This window comes from Onychomys torridus, chromosome 16 (genome assembly GCF_903995425.1).
Source record: "Onychomys torridus chromosome 16, mOncTor1.1, whole genome shotgun sequence".
NCBI lineage: Eukaryota > Metazoa > Chordata > Mammalia > Rodentia > Cricetidae > Onychomys > Onychomys torridus.
The window spans coordinates 66082982-66105496 of NC_050458.1; the positions used below are offsets into that span (position 1 = coordinate 66082982).

At 55.7% G+C, this 22515-nt stretch overlaps 2 protein-coding genes across 5 annotated transcripts; one reads left to right on the plus strand and one right to left on the minus strand.

Moving 5' to 3' along the window:
• Positions 1–560: 560 nt before the first annotated feature.
• Positions 561–4719, minus strand: LOC118596755 (basic proline-rich protein-like). Its single transcript, XM_036207635.1, has 3 exons — positions 4715–4719; positions 1331–1513; positions 561–1248 (listed from the first exon to the last, which is right to left on the minus strand). Exons 1-3 carry the CDS (start codon positions 4717–4719, stop codon positions 561–563), a joined length of 876 nt encoding a protein of 291 aa, XP_036063528.1.
• On the plus strand, positions 943–21236 carry Nr4a1 (nuclear receptor subfamily 4 group A member 1). Of its 4 annotated transcripts, XM_036208964.1 has the most exons (9): positions 943–1043; positions 5176–5294; positions 6031–6182; positions 16342–17225; positions 17999–18128; positions 18404–18555; positions 18902–19104; positions 19197–19375; positions 20400–21236. In XM_036208964.1, exons 4-9 carry the CDS (start codon positions 16344–16346, stop codon positions 20654–20656), a joined length of 1803 nt encoding a protein of 600 aa, XP_036064857.1. In that variant the 5' UTR covers positions 943–1043; positions 5176–5294; positions 6031–6182; positions 16342–16343; the 3' UTR covers positions 20657–21236. The 4 variants fall into 4 exon arrangements, with proteins under 4 accessions (XP_036064857.1, XP_036064855.1, XP_036064858.1 ...); XM_036208962.1 differs by lacking the exon at positions 6031–6182; XM_036208965.1 differs by lacking the exons at positions 943–1043; positions 5176–5294; positions 6031–6182 and adding an exon at positions 7317–7341.
• Positions 21237–22515: the final 1279 nt, after the last annotated feature.

A 22515-nucleotide genomic window follows, 5' to 3' on the forward strand; every position in this document is an offset into this window, starting at 1 on the left:
CAGAGGCCTGGGACCACCCTGACCCCTCCATCGGAGGGTCTTGCCGAGAGGACTGTGCTTAGCTGTGGCAGTCAGAGATAGAAGGCAGCCACGCTGTGGATCACAAAGTCCCCAGAAGAGTGGGGAAACCAAACCCTGAGTGCCTACTGTGTGCAAGACCACTTACTCCACAGATGCTGGGGTCTGGTCACTACAAAAGTGGCTGAAGACTAGAGGCTCAGAAGGTTAGGGCACTTGTCCGAGGTCACCCTGGTATCCGGGAGCAGCCAGATCAGTGAATGCCCCTGCCTCAGAAAGTAGTTTTTCAGGAAACATGTCACCTTCTCAGAAGGCCTCTTTCTTAGCTGCCTTTTTCCGCGGAAGCCCTGTACCCTGCCTGCTACCTAGGTTCCTTGCCTTTGGGGTGTTACACGGTCCCACAGGCTGAGAGGCTCATGCCACCTTGGGGTGCCCACAGGCTCAGAAGTAGGCTGAGGTCCTGACCTCCCAAGCAGCCTAATTGCTGTGTGACTTTGGGTTGCAGCCAAACCCCTCTGGGCCTCAATTTTTCCACCTAGCGCTCAGGGGAAGTCCCGGGTAGATTTATTTATGAGTTGGATGTCGGGGTGGTGTCCGGGAGGCCCGAGAGGGTTCACCTGGAAACAGCACCCCCACCCTGCCCTCGGGCGGGGCCCGTTATGTAACGGGGTGTGCGGCGGCAGGAGCGCTTTGGGAGGCGGGGGACGGGGGGGGGGACGCTCGCGGCTATTCCGGGCGCCGCTATTTTTAGCCCATTGATGAGGCTGCGTCGGCCGCCGCCGCCGGGATTCCGGAGACGTCAATGGGCGCGCGTCACGGTCCCCGCCCGGCCGCTCGCCGGGGGAGGAGTTGGGGGCGGGGGGCGCGGGCGCGGCCGGAACCGCGGGCGGGGGCGCCCGGCGGGCCCGGCGGGCGCGGCGACAGCGGGAGGCGGCGGCGGCCTGGCATGGGCGACCCTGCGGGCCTGAGCGGGGCGCGAGCCCGGAAGGCGCGGGCGGAGACGCGAGCGCAGCCCGCGGGGCCAGGTGAGGGGCCAGGGCGGCTGGGACCTGCGTCCACCGAGCTGCGGGGTCAGCGCCGACCTCTCCAGCTCGCCCCGGGTGCGGCTGGACGTGGCCAGGCCCCAGGCATGCCTCCCCGTCCCGGTCCGCGGGAGCCAGCAGCCTAGGCGCCACCACGCTCCAGGAGTCTGTTCGGGCTTTGGGCACAGCGATGGCTCCAGAGGGTGGTCTGCGTGGATGCAGGGCTCAGCCCCCTTTCATGGACACGTTCCCTCCTTCCGCGTCCGTTTTCTGATAAGTGACCCGAGGACCTAAAGGTGGTTTCGTGGAAAGTTGTGGCCTGGATTGGGGGCTCGTGCCATGGGCATGCTGTGATCGGCAGGTTCCCAAATGGTGCTGGTGGACTCTCCTGCACCGGGGCATTACGGTCAAGGGGAATGCTTGTATCAGGGGGCGAAGACAAGGAGGGCAGCTGGCACTGTGGTGACCCAGGGCTAGGAAGAATGACAATGTACTGTGCTATGGGCCATGATTTCGATGATGGTGTTTGTTGGGCAGACAGATGGCTCACACCGATGAGGTGAACGACTCTAATAAGAAACGGTGAGCCTTTCTTTGCCCAGCTCAGGAGTTCAGGCCCCGTGCTCACCTGCGCAGCCACAGAGCTTCTTCGCACCTGCTCCTTGGGAGGGACTCAGACTACCCCAGGTAGCGGAGCCAGGTTCTAGATGCACAGGTCTAAGTAGCCGGCTAGAAGGGATGGATGCCTGGCCACGGCTCCCAGATCTGGGGACCTGGGTTCTAACCACAGCTTTGCCAGTTCCTAGCTGTATGACCAGGAGCAAGTTTCTTAACCTTTTTAAGGTCTGGCCTTGCACAGTGCATAATAAAAACAACCCCTTTCATGTAGTACTGTGAGGCTGCACTGAGCAAATGCCAGTAAAGTTCTTTTTGTGGAGCTGTGTGCAGGTCCTTAAGGGCTTCAGAAGGCCTGCCGCCATGCCTTGTTGCAAGTGGAGATTTTAGTTAAGAAAACATTCAAATGCTTCATAGAAAGGGCCAGCAGGTTTCTGGTGGGTCCCAAGAGGGGCTGACTAGCCCCTAGAGGTAAGATTTTTCTGATTCAAATTTGTGATTCAACCAGAAGGAAAACTCATGTTCCTGTTGGCTCTGTCCGCAAATGGAAGGGGCAGCTCCTTACCTACCTGAACTTCCCCTTGCCCTTCAGCTCAAGTGTAGGCCTGTGTGGGCCATCCCTTGCCCCACCCCCACCCCAGGCTCCTGCACCTGTCCATCTCTGTTTCAAACTGAATGCCATGGTGCTGGGCTGACCAAATTTTTTCTAGCAGGGAGCCAGGTGATAGACAAGTGAGAAATCTACTTCCATCCTGTGTTGGGTGAAGACAGGTTAGTGTGGGGGTAGGGAGGTGGTGAGAGGGCTTTGAGAAGGTTAGGTGGAATGGAAACCTGATGCATGGGGAGGAAGCAGACAGACAGACAGACAGACAAATGTGGGACAGTAACTCCCCCGGTAGAGGGAACAGCCCATGCCAAGGCTGTAGGTGGTGAAAGGGGGCCCAGGTGGCTGGAGCACGTGGGGGAGGGCTGAGTGAGGAGAGGAGGGGGGGCTGAGTGAGGAGAGGAGGGAGGGCTGAGTGAGGAGAGGAGGGGGTGCTGAGTGAGGAGAGGAGGGAGGGCTGAGTGAGGAGAGGAGGGGGTGCTGAGTGAGGAGAGGAGGGGGGGCTGAGTGAGGAGGGGGGGCTGAGGAGAGGAGGGAGGGCTGAGTGAGGAGAGGAGGGGGTGCTGAGTGAGGAGAGGAGGGAGGGCTGAGTGAGGAGAGGAGGGGGTGCTGAGTGAGGAGAGGAGGGGGGGCTGAGTGAGGAGGGGGGGCTGAGGAGAGGAGGGGGGCTGAGTGAGGAGAGGAGGGAGGGCTGAGTGAGGAGGGGGGGGCTGAGGAGAGGAGGGGGGCTGAGTGAGGAGAGGAGGGAGGGCTGAGTGAGGAGGGGGGGCTGAGGAGAGGAGGGGGGGCTGAGTGAGGAGAGGAGGGAGGGCTGAGTGAGGAGAGGAGGGGGGCTGAGTGAGGAGGGAGGGCTGAGGAGAGGAGGGGGGCTGAGTGAGGAGAGGAGGAGGGGCTGGTACTGAAGTGTGCCCCTCTTTAGAGACCACCTTCCTCTCTTTTGAGCTGCCCCAGCCTTGGGTTTGGCCTCTGCACAGGGCTCGTAACTGGTTCAATCCTGTGTGTGCAGCTGGGCCCGGGGTGTTGGCCTGCCCGAGATCTAGACCTCAAAGGCTCCCGGGTCTTCCCCTGCTCTGGGCACACTGCCTCGCTCACAGTAGTTCAGGAATGCGGACTATGTGACCGTTAGGAGGGAATTTTGATCTAGGGACAGGAGATGGGATGAGACATCTGTTCATCAGAGCTGCGAGTCACCTTCTAGGTGCAAGGTGCCAGGCTCTGGCCCATGTGTCAAGAAGAGAGAGAAGACCTTGGGCTTGGTCCACCCTGTGATGGCAGGAAGCTTTGTCCTGTTTCTAATGCAGGGAAGGCAGTAGCACAGTCCCTTTGGAAAGCAGGTTTGAAGCCTCCCAGACATGTGAGGGAATGACAGTTGTGTGTGTGTGTGTGTGTGTGTGTGTGTGTTACTAAAGAATCAAAGCCAGGACTCTGTGCCTGTAGGCAGGTACTCTACCATCGCTGGCAGTTCCTTGAGGGAAAAATCTGGGTGTCTCAGCCACAGGAGTGTCCCTTAGCTGGTGACCTCAGGGCAGAGGTCAGGAGCGTGTGACCCACCCTCGGGCCTTCCCCTATCATGGTTCTTCCACCCACTCTTGTGGAAACACCGACTTCTCTTTTCCCAGCCCCCTGGCCTGCAACCCAGTCCAATAGCTGTGAAGATGTTCTCAGCTTTACCCTCACTCTGGGGTCTAGAGGGAGGAGGAGGACACAGAGAGAGAAGGGAGTGGGGAGGTGTGGTCACTGCCAATAGCCAGTGCTAGAGGGGAGCTAGAAAGTCTAGGGCTGGGCTCCACAGCTGCCTTCTACTCTGGGAGCAGAGCCGGCTGCCTGGAAGTGTCTAGGATGGAGCCAGAGTCAGGAGTTAACCTTTTCTTTTCCATCTTTCTCCTCACCCCCCTCTTCCACCTCTTCTTGTTCCTTGTACTGGGGGGTTGAACCTAGGACCTTGCCTCTACCAGCAAGCCCTTTACCATGATCTTTATCCATTCTGTCTTGAGACAGGCTCTCACTGAGATGCCCAGAGCGGCTTTGAACTCTGTTGTCCAGGCAGGCCCTGAGGTTGTAATTCTTCTGTCTTAGTCTCCTGACAAACTGGAGGTTACAGGCTGCATTAAGAGACCCTCTTTGGGGGCTGGCTTTTGTATGTGTTCATTTAAGACGTCCCAGTGAGGATACATAGCAATATGTGTGCTTGGATCTGTTTTCTGAGATAGGTCTCACTGTGTAGCCTTGGCTGGCCTTGAACTCACAGAGATCCCCTGCCTGTGCCTCCCAGCTTGTTCGTTTGTAAACCCTCTACATTTTAATCCCAATTAACAGCTGCTGGTTTTAGAGATGCATGTCCACTAGAGATGGTGATTCTTCACTGAGAACAGAGAAGCAGGGAGAGGCAGTGTCATTTGTGAGGGGCTATGTGCTGGAACCACGAGTTGAATATAGGTAGCCTGGTACCCCTCACCTCATTACTCGAAATTGACCTTCCTGTGAGGGACATAGAAATTGGTGAGAATCTCCTTGCTTAGGTTAGAAGGCTGCGTTCCTTGAGACACAGGAGGGGACCTCTGGACTCTGGGGCTGAGCTGGAGCCCTGTAAGGAGGGACAGGCGCTTTGCCTGTCCTCACAGGGACCACTTTCTCTCTGCTACCCATCCCTGTGTTCCCAGGGGCTTCGGGCGGGAGCAGCAGGAAGCAGGGCCACAGTGGTGGTGGTAGCATGGCTTCTTGGCTCTGACATACCCAGATGCTGTCCATAGCTCCTGGCCACCTTCATGTCCTTCAGAGCCCATTGCCTGGACTGTCTTCTACCCCTTGTGACCTGGGTCCTGCCCCGATTCTGACTCCCAGCTTCCCAGCCATGTTATTTCAGGAGCACATCCCTGATGGCTGTTTGCTCCTCACTAATGCTAATTCTCTCCATAGGCCACCATGGACAGAGGCCAGCCCCTGCCCCGCCCTGGTGACTGGGCGCCATTGCTGGGCCCTGAAGGCTGAGGGGATGGTGTGAATGTTGACAGAGACCTAGGGGCCCATCCAGAGCGGTAAGTACTGCTGCTGTCCTTGGTGTACCCCTGGGGCCCTTGAGCAGGTGGGGTAGGATGGGGGCAGAGGTGGGTGCAGGGCTGCCTGGAGAGGATGTGGTCTGGGGGGCTGGAGGGGGAAGCCCTGCCGAGGCGGCAGGCAAGCGAGGTTGCTAAGCATGGGAACATCTGATTTCTTCAGAGGTGGGGTGATGCGGGGGTGGGGATGGGGAAGCCTTATGCTCTCAGCAGCTTAGGCTGGAGGCTCTGGGTCCTGGTCTCATGGGTGGATGAGGGAGGGAGGTAACAGCTGCTCTCAAGTGTATGGTTCCAGGAAGCTGAAGGGTGGGGCGGGTAGCTGAGGGCTGGGAGCATGGCTGGGGCATGTGGGTTTGGGGGTTGGCCTGTTTCCAGGGTGTAGGTACTGCACCAGGGAGGTACCAGTCCTGGACTCTACCTGCCAAGCATGGGGACCACCCCTGTCACCATAGTGTTATTCATCCAATATTCTTAAGAAAGAAAGTCCCAGACCTGTGGCCACCCCCAAGGTGTCCTTGGCCATCTAATTTGCCCTTCCACTTATGAGAGAGTTACAAGGGGAGTGGCTTCTCATGGTCCTGCCAGGAGGGAGACCATGTGGAGTGAAGCAGACACTCCAGGTCCATGGGGCTCCTGGTGAGCCCAGAGGCTGGCTGATGGTGGAGGACAGCCTTCTTCAGATGGGTGACCTGAAAGAACGGGATGGGCTTTCTTACAGGGTCCCTGAGACACTGGGATGAGGCCAAGGAACTCAAGATTTTGTCACCATTCCCAGGGGAGCTGGGATTCAACTTGGCGTCCTGGACATAGGCCCTAGCAGGCCCTCTTTCCTTGGGACATAGGGCCATCTTCAAGCAACAATCCCTCAAGGTTTGGGAGACTCTAGACCAGTGGTTCTCAACCTCCCTAATGCTGCGACCCTTCTACACAGTTCATGATGTGGCGACCCCCAACCCTAAAATTATTTTCGTTGCTACTTCATAACTGTCATTTTTGCTACTGTTACGAAATCGTAACGTAAACATCTGTATTTTCCAATGGTCTTCGGTGACCCCTGTGAAAAGGTTGTTTGTCCCCAAAGGGGTCGCAACCCATAGGTTGAGAACCACTGTTCTGGATGATTGTAAGACTTCTCACTGCCTCCTTCAGCATCCTCAGCCCTGTTGTTGCTTCATGCAGAGCTGGTGATTAGGGGGCAGGATCTCCTGGAGGTAGATGGAGTAGAGAAGACAGGGTGTGCAGTCAGCCTGGAGGGAAGCAGGGGAGGCCTGGGAAATGGCTCCTGGGAGCTGGGCTGAGTGTGCACCTGGGAACCAGCTTCTTGCTGGCAGCAGGCTCCATAATACCAACTTGGGTTGGGGACAAGGAGAATTACTGTAAGTGGAAGGGGCAGGTGGCCCTGGTCAGCAGAGGAGATCTGGACTCGGGAAGCACGTGAGTCAGGATGGCAGCAAAAGCCAGGTGTCTCCCTCCTCTTGGCCTGTGCTTCTACCTCCAGCCCTGACCTGGCTTCCTAAACACCCAGCCTTCCCATTGCGGGCAGCATTCTTGTTTGCTCTGTTGTCTGGGTGACGTGACTGAGTGGAACTCCCATGTCAAATGTATTGCCAGTGCCACCCTGAGGGGCTGCCAGCCAGAGCCCCGTGAGTGTTAGAGCTGCTAGTCTTGTGACGTGGGCACCTGTTTGCCAGGCCTGGGCACGGGCCCAGGGTCATGCTCACTCTGGGGCTCCCGTCAGCTGACTATTTTGGGCTCTTGCTGACCTGGGCCAAAGTCAGGCCCCAGCCAAGAGGGCCCTGAGGCGGCTCTCCCGGTCCCCAGAGGCCAGCTCTGGTTTCTGCTATATAAACAGAAGAGAACACACTGGCTTGGAGACAGTTCCCATCCAGAGACTGCTCAGCCAGTACATGGCCTCAGCTGGGAAGGGCAGGCTGTCACAGTTCCCCAACTGGGTTTCTCCAGGCCGTGGAAAGAACCCATTAACCCTGGATTCTTCCTTTGTTGTCTGGGTTGGTGAGGACAAGAGCTGGTAAGTTTGGGGAGTAGGGACACGAAGCACAAAAAAATCAAAACCGGGCTCTTTGGATTTTTCTCCGCTCTGCCCATCTTGCCAGATGTTTCCACCGTGAAGGGCATGCTGAGTCCTTTGGTTTTGAGGGGAGGGGAGAAGAGGAAGGAAAGGGTGTTAGACAGACCTGGAAATGGAGAGTTGGCTGCACATTCTCTGATGGAAATCAGACTTGAGAATACTTCAAGACTGACAGAGGGGACATGGGGGACAGATTTGCCCTCTCCTTCCTCAGAGACTGCCCACAGGTTGTCCATATGGTCCGGTGGAGGCCTCCAGGTTGCTCAAACAGGGGAAGAAAGGAGTAAGCTAGGTACCTGTTGGGCTGTTTCAAGGTTACTCTCTGGGTAGAGACCCAGGCTCCCTCTCCTGTCGGGCTATCTCAAGGTTGCTGATTAGGGAGCCAGCCTCCCTGTCCTATTGGGCTATCTCAGGGTTGCTCTCTGGGTAGGGACCCAGGTTACCTGTCTTGTTGGGCTATCTCAAGGTTGCTCTCTGGGTAGGGACCCAGGTTCTCAGTCCTGTAGGAACTGGCAGCTGGACTGAGGGGTAGATCTGCTAATCCCCATCTTGCCCATTCTCCTTGCTGAGAAGCAGGGCTGTAGTGAAGCCAGCTGCCTGGGACCTGGGCCAGAGGCAGCCTCTTAAGTGGGAAGCTCCCACACTCTCTCCTCGTCAGTTCTTAAAAAAAAAAAAAAGTTTCCCCTTCTGAACAGGGTCCCTAACTGAATCCAGAGCCTGCCACTAAAAATACTTTAACAATAGGAAAGTGTGGCGGCCTTCCGGCTGAGGCTCCTTATCAGGGAGGTTTTATTTTGAATTTGGCTTTGTGCTGAGGAGGTTGGGTGGAGAGGAGACCTTGGGTAAGGCTAAGGAAATTTGGTGGTGTGGGAATCCTGTAAGGTGGGAGATCCCTCCCAGATGGAGAACTAGCCAGTAGAGATGCACTCAAGAGCTTGTGAGGAGGGAGCAATGAGGTGGTCTTTCCTGAGGACTTTGACCTCCTCTGAGCTTTCCTCGCTCTGCCAGTTCTTCTTGAGGTCTAACCTCATTTCTATATACTACGTATTAATTTCTCCTGCCTGGGAGGTAGATGGGGTAGAAAAATTGCAGGATTGCAGGCAGCTTCTGTGGCCATGCTGACTTCCTTCAGTAATCAGCTTGTGTCCGTCCATCCGTCCGTCCTCCCCACTCCCCACACTTGCTGCATAATGAGCCTGGGGTTTCCTCCATGCTCTATAGAGAGCTTCTTGCATCTCCTGTTTTCTCCTGGCCCCTCAGAGGGGAGGGGGTTACTGTTTAGTTCTCAGAGAGGGAAACTATAACCCTGGTCCCTGCCTGTCCCTGCCACTCTCAGGTCTCTGCTGCAGGTTCCTGGCATCCAGGTCCAAGTGCTCTGTTCGGGTGTTCAACCTTTCCCTTCCCCAGTGATCTGAACTCCCTGCCAATGGAACTGATGATGTCCACGTGGGAAATGGTTTCCACGGGCCAAGGGACCTGGTCAGGTTTTACTACAAGGAGATTTGCTGGCCTGGAGCTCTTCCAGAGCTTACCTGTATTGAGGGAGCAGGGGACATGTTTTATGGGCTAACCTGGGAACCTGTTTCTTTTCGGGGGTGGGGGGGAAGAGGGAATAAAAATGTAAGGTCACTGCAGGCCCTGGGGAAGGACCAGGAGACGAGAACCAGAGAGTTGGACTTGGTCCTTCACCTGGGTTCACAGAGCTGCCATGGGAAGCCCCTGAGCCCACAGGTAACACTTCTCTGCCCACAACACAAATCCCCTGCCCACTGCCAGGGCAGGAAGCGGAAGTGGCCTGGTCAGGGCTGGCAGCATGGGGCTGAGCAGGGGAAGCTCCCGGGGCCACTTCTCGGTGGGAGGAAACGAGGTCGACTCCCTCGACCCACCCCATGGGAAGAGCATGGAGGCTGTGGGTGGGGACCGCCTTAGTAGAAGTGGGGGAGGTTCCTGCCCTCCAGCTTACAGGGTGGGGCCCAGCCCAAGGGGCATCGTGGGAAAGGGCTGTGTGAGTCCACTTCCCTATTCCCTGTTTACCCAATTCGGCTGAGGAATGATGGTGGACATTGCTAGCTCAGGCTACTTAACCATTGAAGAGCAAAGGCCCTTTGCAAGAGTACCATCCCACTCCTGAGGCTCACACACGGGTGGGGCTGGGGCTTGAGTCTCTAATTCCCTATCATACTGTTTCCTTCTGATCCTGTTTTTTGAGACTGAGTCTGGATATGTGTACCAGGTTGCCCCCAAACTTTCAGTGATTCTCCTGCCTGAGTACTAGGATTACAGATGTGAACCACCATGCTTTCCTAAGGTCATATGGTGCAGCTCCTCCTAGCTCCCTGTGTTCTGAGCAACCGGTGACAGGACACATGTCTAATGAGAAACAGTTACTATGATTTCAGAAACATACACTTGAATGAACTTGAACTCAGTCAGGTCCAGCTGCATCTGCATCCACTGAAACCAGCAGTTCTCAACCTTCCTAACGCTTCGACCTTTTAGTAGGGTCCCTCATGCCGTGGTGACCCCCAGCCATACAATCATTTTCATTGCTACTTCATAACTGTAAATTTGACTACGGTTACGAATTGTAATGTAAACATCTGTGTTTTCCCAGTGGCCTGTGAAAAGGCTGTTAGACCTCCCAAAGAGGTCGTGACCCACAGGTTGAGAACCACTGTCATAGGGGAAAAGCTTTGGGAGTGTAGTCTGATGACCTCTCAAGAGTCAACATACTTGGGGCCCAATCATCTAAATCAGGAACTGGCATGCTTCCAGGCCCACTGAAGACTCCCACGGAGACACCTGTAACTGCTTCTACGGTGGATTTACAGGAATCCGGGTCAAGTCAGCATGCACATAAAACAGGAGTTAGAGGATCTGCTTATAAAATGCAGGCTGTGATTTCAAGCTTGGGACAGGAAGAGGGCTGAATGAATGGATTCTGGTGCGGCATCTTGGCCCAAAGTCTGGTCCTTGGTTAGTATCTTGTTTCTGGGCTTACCTCCCTACACCAGTGGGAAAGGCTTATTAGGAGTTGGGTGGCCCAGGAGCTGAAGTCAGAGGGGCCAGGCAGGACTCCAGCAGAGGGGAGAGGAGGAGTGTGCCTGTGGCTGAGGTAGCAGCTGGGAATTAGCTGGAGGACCTTGCCTAGGGCTGAGTGATGATGTGCATTGGTAGGTTGGGCCCTGGTGTGGGCCTGACTGGACAGCACTGGTTTTTGTCAGCAGGCAGTGTAGTTACATCTTCCCCTGCCCTCTGCGGGATTCAGGTGTTCATCTCTAGTATTGGACTTCCCACGTTACTCATTTCCCCTACCTCCAGTGAACAGTTGATCCTGGTTTGAGTCCTGAAAGCGAGACTTGGTGCTTCTCTGAGAGGTTTCTGTCTAGTCTGGAACCAGGTTTGCTCCAGGTCTCCCTCAGCTTGCATCAGGTGTGTGCCTGCTTCCACCCTGCAGGGCCCTGGGCTTCTTCTTGGGCAGCCTCTGATCAGTGGGGCGGTTTGGGATGCCCCCAAGTTCTTTTGGCCTTTCTTCCCTCTGCTGGGCTGTGTGTTCCACTCTGGTACTTGCATGGGTGGCCCCAGCTATGTCTCCACAGAGGGCTCTTTCTCCTTATTGGTGCTACTTAGAGTGTAGTTGAGTTTAGACCTCCACACTTCCACGTAGCAGCTGCAGTTCCTCATCCTCCTCTAGCTTTGAGGTGGCAAGAGAGCAGCCTCTACGATGTGCAGTAGCTTTAGGCGGTTGGCCTGGGTGAGGGTGCAGTGTGGGGGTATCCACAGTGAGATTATGAGTTCCCTGGCCTGGGTGAGGGTGCAGTGTGGGGGTATCCTCAGTAAAATGCTGAGTTCCCCAGTGCTTACATGTCCACTTCTCCTAGAGAGTGGTCTGGGCCACTTTGTGCAAAGGCAAAATGGTGGGGAGGAAGGAGGATGGTGGGATTCCAGGTGGAGAAAAGGCTGGGCCTCAGCACACCCTGCTGAAGACAGGACAATGCACCTGCTTTTGCTGGTGGGAAGAACCCTTCTGGCTTCTTTCGCTGGCATATTAAAAACCATTTTGGGAGTAGAGGGAGGCATCTAGGGCTGGGTGGAGAGATAAGGTAGGGAGCCAGAAGTGATACAACCCAGGGCCAAGAATGTATGCGCTTCAGAGCAGAGGTGCCTCCTCATCGAACCCCTGGGTCCTGTTTTCAAATGATAGTAGTTTTCCATATTTAAACAAAAGCCCCAAGGAGAGAAAAATCTAACTATGGATGGTGTGGGGAAAGATCCAGGATCCTATCCACACTTCATCTCCCCCCAGGTGGCCTAGAAGTTCTTTGGAAGGTGGCTGGGGAAAGTTCAGAGCTGAGGACTCAATAACAGCAAGACTACATGTTGTCTTGGAGGTTCTGGTAACTTCTGACCAGGCCACTGAATGACACCAGCATTGTACCGAAGCTGCTCCATATGTAGGGGACAGTGGAGATGTAGGAGGAAGCGACAGGTTGGTTAGGGAGGTCTTTTCTGGTGAGGGGATGGACTCCAGGTTACAAATGCCAGGCAAACACTCTACCACCCAGCTACACCCCGGCCCATTTTCTGAATGGGAGAAGGGGAGGTCATTGGGCATTCCCAGTTAAGGCTGCTACGTCCGTGGGCTGGCATTGGCTGTAGCTGGCAGTAGAGATGGGGGTGGGGGGACAGACGGATGTTTCAAAGGAATCCCAGTTGGGGAAAGTCATAGACTATGCTGTAAACCTCTGAGCCATCTCTCTGGACTGCTTTCTCTTACCTTGCTAGCAAATGAGGGTTCCCCAAGTTTGGGCTGGACTGGGCACATGTGCAAGCTGACAGCTGAACTAGATAGGCTCCAGGTGGTTGCAGCCTGGTCTGCACTTGGATACAGCCCTGGAAGGCCCTTCACTGCACTCAGTATCTGGTTAGAGCCGCTCTTCTTCAGTGCTGCTGGAGTGAGAAGGCAGGTGCTTCCTTATCAGGGACTGGGGACAGGGAAAAGAGCCCCTTGGAGATGGTCCTGGGTTCTACCCCAGTGTGCCACCACCTAGCTGAGTGACCTTGAGCAAGTACCATTATGTCTCTGAGTCTATTTATAAAATGGGGAAGAGTTGGCATGAGTTTGGAGGTTTCTCAGGCTCCACCCGGTTCTGAAATTCGGCAATTTCTCAACTAGGGTGCATCCATCCTGCCAGGGGTTAGGGGGGCCACTGGTGAGAAACCAGCATCAGTCCGGAGAAGAGTCCCTTGGGTTCTGGCAAAGCCATGCTCTTTGGGAAGAGACTTTGAAAGCCAGATCGTCCATCGCCAGGAGCGAGGCTAGGGTTCTAGGTGCCATCCCTGGGACCAGAGACCTTGCTGGGCAAGACGCGCCAAGTACACATTGCCAAGGCTGAGGCAGGGGGCACAGCCCACTTTCCCGTCTCCTGGGTGTGTTCCAGAGTTGCTTGTCTCAGCTCTGACCTGCTCTGGCTGCCCGGAGTGGCAGAGAGTGACAACCCTAGGTGCCCAGGGCAGGCTGGGAAAGGGGCAAAGGCGGAGCAGAGCCAGGGGTAGGGACGGGCAGGAAGGAGCGGGCACGGTAGGCACTGGGAACAGCTGGAGGGGAGGAGATCCTGCTCCGGGGAAGCCCTGGGGGTGCGGCTCTACAGCACCCCCTCCTCCTAGTCGGTTATTTCGGACCCCGGGACCCGATCCCGGGTCTGGTTTGGGGAGCCCAGCGGGTCTGGAAGCTGCTATATTTAGGCCGCGCGGCGGGCGAGAGGAAAACTATTTATAGATCAAACAATCCGCGCTCCCTGCGTCAATGGAACCCCGCGTGCGTCACGCGCGCAGACATTCCAGGCCCCCCCTCTTCGCCCCGCCCCCTCGGGCTCCCCGTCCCCGCGCCTCCTCCCGGCCGCCTCCCGCCGGAACCGCGCCGCCCCCCGCGCCCTTGTATGGCCAAAGCTCGCCGGGCCGCGTGCGTCAGTGGCGCCCCCGCCCCTCCCCATGCGTCACGGAGCACTTAAGAGGAGGGTCGGGCTCGCCAGGGGAGCCCCAGTGCAGGAGGCGGTGAAAGTTGGGGGAGTGTGCGAGAAGGACTGTGGAGCACACGCGGGACCAGGCTGCGACTGGGTCGCTGGTCCCGGCCAGGGAGAGCCGCAGCCGGCCGGGTAGGTACCCCGTGGGGAGTGTGCGACTGTTTCTAGGGGTGGTGCATGAAAGAGATCGGTGTACGCGCGGGCGGAAAGGATGTCTTCGGGTCGGCTTGCGAGGAGGGATGTGTAGAGTGCATCTGTGGTGTCAAAGGGTAGCTCTTGGAGTGGGGTGAGCTCGGGCTTGAGGTTTGGGGAACCGGTGAAGGGTCTGCAAGGTGGTTGGTGCTGGTAGGTAGTGGAGGCTTGTCCAGCGCTTGTTTTTTGTTTTGCTTTGTTTTTGTTTTTTTGTTTTTTGGGTTTTTTGTTTTCCCTCCCAGGGCGCCCAAAGAGGCTCATCGTACTCTGGGTTTGGGTGCTGATTGTGGGGTGTGTGTGTGTGGGGGGGGGTGTCTGAGCATGTTGCGGAGAGAAGGTATACAGTAGAGCTTCCACGCTGCTGGGATCCATCCAACTCCATGTAGGATTGGATTTCCACGGGTTTCCTTCCCAGGCTGTCAGCTCCTTTCCCAGTTGTTTACTTAACACTTTATAGGCTGTAGTTAAAATTTCAGATTTTACTGAACTTTCTGTCTGAACGGTGCAGGAGCTGAGGGAAATGGCTAGCTACACTGGCGGGGTGATTGCTGTGTTGGGCTAAGTTGGCAGGGGCAGGGTGTCTAGAAGTATACGAAGGATTGTTTTAGTTATAGCCTGGCTCAGTCAGGGAAAGGGACACGTGGAACCCGGGTGGAAGTGTTCACGCTGGAGTCTTAGTGACCTGACCAGGGGATAACTCTCCTGTCAATCGAGACAGGCTTACAGATCACCCCAATGGTCCCTGTTGGATCTGTTAAACAGGGTGCTACCTGAGGCTTGTTCACCTAACAGGTGCAAGCCACTGTGTTGCCGGGACCTGCCCCAAGCCGGATTCTCCCACTCCCTCCTTCAACCCCGCCTCTTCCTCCTCTCCACCCCCTCCTTGGAACTATCCCTCCCCCCACACACCCCAGGAGGCTAGATGCAGGTCTGTATCTGGTGTTGCTGACTGTCTGCCTGAAGCAGGGTAGATTGGTGGGGGTTGATCCGGATGTAGGATGTCCAAGTGGAGAAACAGGATTTGAATGAGGCTGGAACCAATGCCCAGTCCTGACTGGTTGCCACCCTTCTTCCTCCACCCCCAACCCATGCCTGGGCTGCTTCTCCCAAGCAGAGGCAGAAGTGGCCATGTTGATTTCTCACAGGTGCTGTGTGTCTGAGGGATGTGCCACTGGGCAGGCAGGGCTGGAACTTGGGGGTCACTGTTACTGGGAAGTTCCATGTCAGGCCAGGGGTGGAGCTGTGCTGTCCAGACTCCTAGGGGTGGGGTGGGGATGGGGAAACACTGGGCCTAGAGGGCCTCAAGGGCCTTCTGGCCAGCAAGTGGTGACAGTCTATGTCCCATTACTACCCTATCCTCTGTCCCAGCTTGAGCTTCTGTATGGCTAGCCTTCCCGACTAGAAAGGCTAGAACTCTACAGACGCCAGACTTGGAGGCTGGAAGGGACACTAGGTCCTGGAGCCTCCTCTGTAGGATTTCTGAACAGATAGAAACGTAAGGGTCTCCCTGGAATGGTGTTGTCTCTGCTCTTTCAGGTGCTCCAGTGTGTGTGTGTGTGTGTGTGTGTGTGTGTGTGTGTGTGTGTGTGTGTGTGACTTTGCCAAGTCCCTGGATGATACAAGAAACAGACATCTGCTTTAGCAGGGGAGCATAGGCAGGGACAGGTTGTCTTCCTGCATCCAGCAGCAGGCTCCTGCACTCTGCCTAATGAACTTGTGTCTCCTGCTGGACTCTAAGTGTCCTCTGATAAAAATGACCCGGTTAGCTGAGAAATTCCTTTTGGGGACGGCCCTTTCTCCTGTATGTCTGGAGGCTCCTCTCTGGGTCTTCCTGCTCTGTCCCTCACCTCCCTCTGATATATGGTATTTAAGACTTTATTATTAATGATTTTAAGTGTGTGTGCGCACGCACGTGTGCACATGAGTTCTACAAGGCTAGAACCATCAGGTGACCTGGAGCTGATGTTGCAGATGGCTGTGAGCCACCTGTTGTGGGTGCTGGGAACTGAACTCAGGTCCTCTGGAAGAGCAGCACATGCTCTCACATACTGAGCCATTTCTTCAGCTCCCAGTACGTGGTATTTAAACGTCTGTAGCCATGTTACCCAACTCCCTGGAAACGTTCCAGAAAGTACAGAGTGGGTGCACAGCCCCAGATAGTAGGACTTGGGGATCAGCACACAGGGGCTGAGGTGGGGCTGGGATCTGGGGTTGCCTTGTTCCTAAGGCCACTGTGGTAGGCAGTTGTACCATGACCTGCAGCTACCTCTGTGGAGACAGACACTGGGGGTGGTGGTGAGGAAGGGGTATGCAGAGCCTGTGTGTGCTTGGGAATGTATTCCCAGGAAGTGCCTGGTTGAAAAATCAGCAGATCTACTCCTGGGGGCTGGGCTCTGTGGGTTGCCTCTCCCAGCCCCCACCCATGAACAGGAGGCTGGGGGTTGTAGGGAATACAGCTTCCCCCTGTTCCTGCAGGGAAGTGCTGGCTAGATGCCTTCCCTAGGGTTCCCAGGCCCACTGGGGTGTGGCTGGCCTTCTGACTGAGCCCTCTTGGACTCATGGGTCTTTGCCCATGAACTTTGTGTCTCACAGAGTGAGATAGTGCTGGGGGGATCAGGATTCCTGGGTTCTGTAGTCCTGCCACCAGGCTCCCCTGGTCTACCAAGCTTTTTCCTGCTTCTTACTGGCTCCTCCCCTTCCTCCCTCGGGTCTCCTCCCTCTCCAGAGATGCCCTGTATCCAAGCCCAGTATGGCACACCAGCAACAAGCCCTGGACCGCGTGACCACTTGATGAGTGACCCCCTGGTCCTTGAGTTTAGCAAGCCTACCATGGACCTAGCCAGCCCTGAGGCAGCACCCACCGCACCTACTACCCTGCCCAGCTTCAGCACCTTCATGGACGGGTACACCGGAGAGTTTGACACCTTCCTATACCAGCTGCCGGGAACAACCCAACCATGCTCCTCCGCTTCTTCGTCAGCCTCCTCCACGTCGTCTTCCTCATCCTCAGCCACCTCTCCTGCCTCTGCCTCCTTCAAGTTTGAGGACTTCCAGGTGTATGGCTGTTATCCCGGCACCCTGAGTGGCCCGTTAGATGAGACCCTATCCTCCAGCGGCTCTGACTACTATGGCAGTCCCTGCTCAGCTCCCTCACCATCTACGCCCAGCTTCCAGCCTCCCCAGCTCTCTCCTTGGGATGGCTCATTTGGTCACTTCTCTCCCAGCCAGACTTATGAAGGCCTTCGGGCATGGACAGAGCAGTTGCCCAAGGCTTCTGGGCCTCCACCACCTCCCACCTTCTTCTCCTTCAGTCCCCCAGCCGGTCCCAGCCCCAGCCTGGCCCAGAGTTCCCTAAAGTTGTTCCCACCACCAGCCACCCAGCAGCTTGGGGAAGGTGAGAGTTATTCCATGCCAGCAGCTTTCCCCGGCTTGGCACCCACTTCTCCAAACCTTGACACTTCTGGGATTCTGGATGCACCTGTGACCTCCACCAAGGCCCGGAGTGGGGCTTCAAGTGGCAGCGAGGGCCGCTGTGCTGTATGTGGGGACAACGCTTCGTGCCAGCATTATGGGGTCCGCACCTGTGAGGGCTGCAAGGGTTTCTTCAAGGTATTTTTCTGTTTTGGGGTGCTTACAACAACCTGTTGGAAGTGGGGGTGGAGTGGGTCATCACACTGGGATCTGTAGCAACCTTCACAGCTGGTTCTGTCCTGCAGGAGGAGGACAGGTGTATCGTCTTCCCGGGAACCTGGGACCCTTCATGAGGGCACGCACAGCCCTAGGGCTGCAGAAAGCTGGGGAAGGGGCAGAATGTGTGGTTTGCAGTGGTGTTCAGGAGCAGAAATTCTAGTGGGCAGCCTCTGGTTCTCCCCTGCTCCCGCCCTCGCCCTGGTGACAAGGGGGCCACAGGCACTTGTGTTCCTGGCACTGGATGAAAGGTCCAGGCAGAGGGTTTGGTTCCTCCAGGCTGGGGGTGTACTTGGGAACAGGCTGTGTGTTTGTCCCAGTGCTGGGTGCCTGCTTGGCTTCCCTTCCCCACCCCCCCCCCCTTAGCTCTCTCTTCCTTGCCCCGGGAAAGGGCAGGTGGACACAGGCAGACACCTGTTCAGAACAGGTGTCTGGACAGCCTTGAGGTCCTAGCCCCTTAGTCTCGGGCTCTGGAATCTTTCTTTTGAGTCAGAACCCTCCCTCAACGTGTCCCAGACTTCTCTCCCCGCTTTGGCCCTCAATTTCTCCCTCCCCTGCACCCAAATGTTAGGAAAATAGCTATGAACAGAGAGTGCTTTTGTCTGCGTCGTGGGCAGCAGGATCTGGACGGTCCCCTCCCCTGGGCTCCCCCCCCCCATGCTCTGACAGCCTGTTCCGTGTCTCCCCCCCTCCAGCGCACAGTACAGAAAAGTGCCAAGTACATCTGCCTGGCAAACAAGGACTGCCCTGTGGACAAGAGGCGGCGGAACCGCTGCCAGTTCTGTCGTTTCCAGAAGTGCCTGGCTGTGGGCATGGTGAAGGAAGGTGGGTGGTTAGATGGGGCCCTCGGCAGAGGCGACCTGATAGGGCGGGGCAGCCGGGGTCACCAGACATCTGCGTCTAATCCCGGCTCCCACCTCTAGACTCCAGCCCCCTAAATGCAGATGCAGCCCCCACCTGCCTTGCTGGCCAGGGTCCGGTGGGGTGGGCCTGGGCTCCCCGTCTATGACGTCTCAGTGGCGTGTACGGTGTGAGTTGAAGACCCCTTCTCCAGGCTCCTTCATTTCTTTCCTCAATCCTGCCCGTTTGTTTCTCTGCAGTTGTCCGGACAGACAGCCTAAAGGGGCGGCGGGGCCGGCTGCCTTCGAAACCCAAGCAGCCCCCGGATGTCTCCCCTACCAATCTCCTTACTTCTCTCATTCGGGCGCATTTGGACTCAGGGCCTAGCACTGCCAAGTTGGATTATTCCAAGGTGAGGTCCCGCCCACCTGCCCTGTCCTTGGGAACATAGGCAGTGCCTGCCTGTTAGGAGAGGTTCTCCTTCCAGGGCCGCATCAGGAAACGGGGAGCCTCCTCTCCACTAGCTGGAGAAATGCACTGGGGTGGGCATGGGGTGTGGGAACCCGTTATAAACCACTGCCATAGCTCTGGGTGTTCCTGTGAGGATTGACGAGCACATGGGCCCAGTCTAGGGCTATTTGCACTCCTGGATCTGGCGTGCCAGTGTCTGACAGAGGCGGACGCGGTGCAGCAGCAGCCAGTGTAGGCCCAGCTTACGGTTGGTGCTTACGGTGCTGACCTCTTTGTGGTCCCTTCAGTTCCAGGAGCTGGTGCTGCCCCGCTTTGGGAAGGAGGATGCCGGCGATGTGCAGCAGTTTTACGACTTGCTCTCGGGTTCCCTGGACGTTATCCGAAAGTGGGCAGAGAAGATCCCTGGCTTTGCTGAGCTTTCCTCCGGAGACCAAGACCTGCTGCTGGAGTCCGCCTTCCTGGAGCTTTTCATTCTCCGCCTGGCCTACCGGTGAGCTGCCCACCTACCATCCTCCTGACTCTAGCCCTGCTGCCCTTAGCCTGTCCGTACCCAGGTCCTGACTGTCGTCTGCCTCCTGCCAGATCTAAGCCCGGTGAAGGGAAGCTCATCTTTTGCTCAGGCCTGGTGTTACACCGGCTACAATGTGCCCGAGGCTTTGGCGACTGGATTGACAGCATCCTGGCCTTCTCACGGTCCCTGCATAGCTTGGCTGTGGATGTCCCTGCCTTTGCCTGCCTATCTGCTCTGGTCCTTATTACCGGTGAGTGGCAAGCACCAGGCTGGGCCCGAGGGGTCGCAGGGCCATTGGGTAGGTGGCATTTTGGGACCCCTAGAGTGCCTGGGGCATTTGGGATGTCAGGACCTGGAAGGGGACTCGGCTGTATCCACCTCTGAAGCTCACATCAGCCTTTGAATGACCCCAGACTCCCCGAGACACAGCCTTAGCTGCTGGGGTCTGGTGTAGGGTGTTGGTTTCGAAGCCTCCCTGTCAATCTTACAGCACACAGGAAAGTGCACGCGTGAATTTTTCACATGCTGCACTTGGATAGCCAGCGCAGTAGTCCAGAGACAGAGGACCGGTTTCAGCCAGCTCTTCAGTCTCCCTCCTATTCTTGTCTCTGTAAGAGGCAACCGCCCTGCCAGCCACAATGGCTGTGCCTGTCGTGGGTACCAGTACATACATCACAGGGCCTGGCTCCAGTGATAAATGGAGAGGTTTCTCTCTTCTGCTTCTCCCCCTTTCCCACTTAAGTTTCTTAGGGGGCCTGCTTGAATAGAACAAAATCAGAAGAGCTGGGGCTTGAAGGGGTAGCGAGGTCTCTGCGTAGCCCTCCTTGGTGGCAGCTCTAATCTCACTCCTGTGAGATTCTAGGCTCTCTCTGAACTGTGTGGAACCTGTACCCCCAGAAAACCTGGATTAGTGCTTTATTTCATTTGCCTGAACTTAGGCAAGTCAGGAAAGCTGTCTGGGTCTCGGTCTCTCTGTCTCTCTCTGCCTTTCTCTCTGTCTCTCTATGTCTCTCTATCTGTCTCTCTGTCTCTCTCTGTCTCTCTCTGTCTTTCTCTCTGTCTCTCTGTCTGTCTCTCTCTGTCTCTGTCTGTCTCTCTGTCTGTCTCTCTCTCTCTCTCTGTCTGTCTGTCTCTCTCTCTCCCTGGATTGTGAAAACAGTGGTTTCAGGTGATAACCAGTCTGGGGAGTGAGTGCCTGTGGGACCTGAGGAGTTGGGGGAGCTCTGGGGGAGAGCATGTCCGCTGAGTGGCTCACTCCGCACTCCCTGCCGCAGACCGACATGGGCTACAGGATCCTCGCCGGGTAGAGGAGCTGCAGAATCGCATTGCCAGCTGCCTGAAGGAACACATGGCTACTGTGGCAGGAGAGCCCCAGCCAGCCAGCTGCCTGTCGCGTCTGCTGGGCAAATTGCCCGAGCTTCGGACCCTCTGCACCCAAGGCCTGCAGCGAATCTTCTACCTCAAGCTGGAGGACCTGGTGCCCCCTCCACCTATTGTGGACAAGATCTTTATGGACACGCTGTCTTTCTGATTCCCTACCCTGAACACGTGTGCACGTGTGCACGTGTGTGTGTGTGTGTGTGTGTGTGTGTGTGTGTGTGTCCGCCCTTATGTCACCCATGTGCCTTTAAGCCCACGGACCCCCAGCGCACTCCACCCCCAGCCTGGTTTTGAGCTAAGACCGACTTGCCTCCTCATTCCAGAAGATGGGCAGGGAGCTCAAGACCTGGGGGAGGGGGTGCATTCGCGGGGGTGACCCCACTATTTGTCTTATCCCTGTAGCTAAGTCCTGGCCTTCGTGGTTTCTTTTTCTGTAAGATAAAATATTTTTAACACACACCACCCTGCTGTAAATAAGCTGAAGCTACTGTAAATACAGAAAGGAAGAGGTTGAGGTGGAGGTTGGGGGGTGGGGCCCCCACCAGCCTGGGCAAGCCTTTCAGCCTCCAACTTGAGCTCTCTTCCACCTTCCTTTCTCATGTACATAACTGTCACTCAAGGTGAATGGCAGGTTCCGATTTATATTTGTGTATTTTCCTGGATTTATAGGATGTGACTTTTCTGATTAATATATTTAATATATTGAATAAAAAATAGACCTGTAGCTGAAATTGAGTCTTTCTCTGACGTCACTGTATGTTCTGCTGTAATTAATTATATAATAATTATATAAGATGTGGCTGGGGAAATCTTAGCTGTCGCCAGTGGCCAGCCTCTGTTACTCACTTGCAGGTGGTTTGAAGTCATTATGAAGCCTGCTTCGTGTAGTCATTAAGCAAAACACAGGGCCTAGCTTTCCTCTCTCTTTCTCTCTCTCTCTCTCTCTTTTTTTTTTTTTTTTGGTTTTTCGAGACAGGGTTTCCCTGTGTAGCTTTGCGCCTTTCCTGGAACTCACTGTAGCCCAGGCTAGCCTTGAACTCACAGAGCTCCGCCTGCCTCTGCCTTCTGAGTGCTGGGATTAAAGGCGTGCGCCACCACCGCCTGGCTAGCTTTCCTTTCTTAGGCAAACACACGTCTCACTATGCAGCACGTGTAGGATAGACTTGCTGTGTAGCTGGGTTGGCTTCCAGCTGTCCATCCTTCTTCCACTTCCTGAGTGTTGGGATTATGGATATGCACCCTATACATGCATCTGGAACCAATTCCTAGCGTGAGAGGCCTCTGGTAACTGCTGGCTGATGGGCCCACAGTGGATGGCGACTCCCCCAGGGATTAGAGTGGCCAGGATAGATCTAGCCTCAAGTCTCAGGTCCATCACTTAGGGTTCTGACCCTGGGGTAAGGGATACTTTGTGATTTAGACTTTTGTTGGGGGCTGGTTAAGACAGGCTTCCCTGTGTAGCCTTGGCGTCCTCGGAACTCTCTCTGTAGACCAGGCTGGACTTGAACTCACAGAGATCTGCCTGCCTCTGCCTCCCAAGTGCTGGGATTAAAGACACACACCATCACCACCTGGCTAAAGTATTTTTTAAAAATATTTATTGGTGTGTACATACATGTCATAGCACGCATGTGGACGTCAGAAAACAACTTGTAGGAGTTGGGTCTCCTACTGTGTGAGTCCCAGCTCGGGGGGGGGGGTGCTTTTCAAAAAATATTTTGATTTATCTATTTAATTAATTTTTTTTCTTTTGGTTTTTCAAGACAGGGTTTCTCTGTGTAGCTTTGCGCCTATCCTGGATCTCTCTTGGTAGACCAGGCTGGCCTCGAACTCTCAGAGATCCGCCTGCCTCTGCCTCCCGAGTGCTGGGATTAAAGGCGTGTGCCACCACTGCCTGGCTTTGATTTATTTATTTTTTTAACTTTTGTTTTATGAGCATTGGTGTTTTGCCTGCATGTATGTCCTGAGGGTGTCCAGTTCCCTGAAACTAAGGTTACAGACAGCTGTGAG

Excerpts from the sequence above, each read along its gene's own strand:
- Nr4a1 (XM_036208964.1), top strand. The coding sequence starts at position 16,344 with ATGCCCTGTATCCAAGCCCAGTATGGCACACCAGCAACAAGCCCTGGA. Across the intron at positions 18,129-18,403 it reads TGTGGGCATGGTGAAGGAAG|TTGTCCGGACAGACAGCCTA; the intron begins GTGGGTGGTTAG and ends GTTTCTCTGCAG. Across the intron at positions 19,105-19,196 it reads ATTCTCCGCCTGGCCTACCG|ATCTAAGCCCGGTGAAGGGA; the intron begins GTGAGCTGCCCA and ends GCCTCCTGCCAG.
- LOC118596755 (XM_036207635.1), bottom strand. Across the intron at positions 1,249-1,330 it reads TTCCACGAAACCACCTTTAG|ACCACCCTCTGGAGCCATCG; the intron begins GTCCTCGGGTCA and ends GCATCCACGCAG.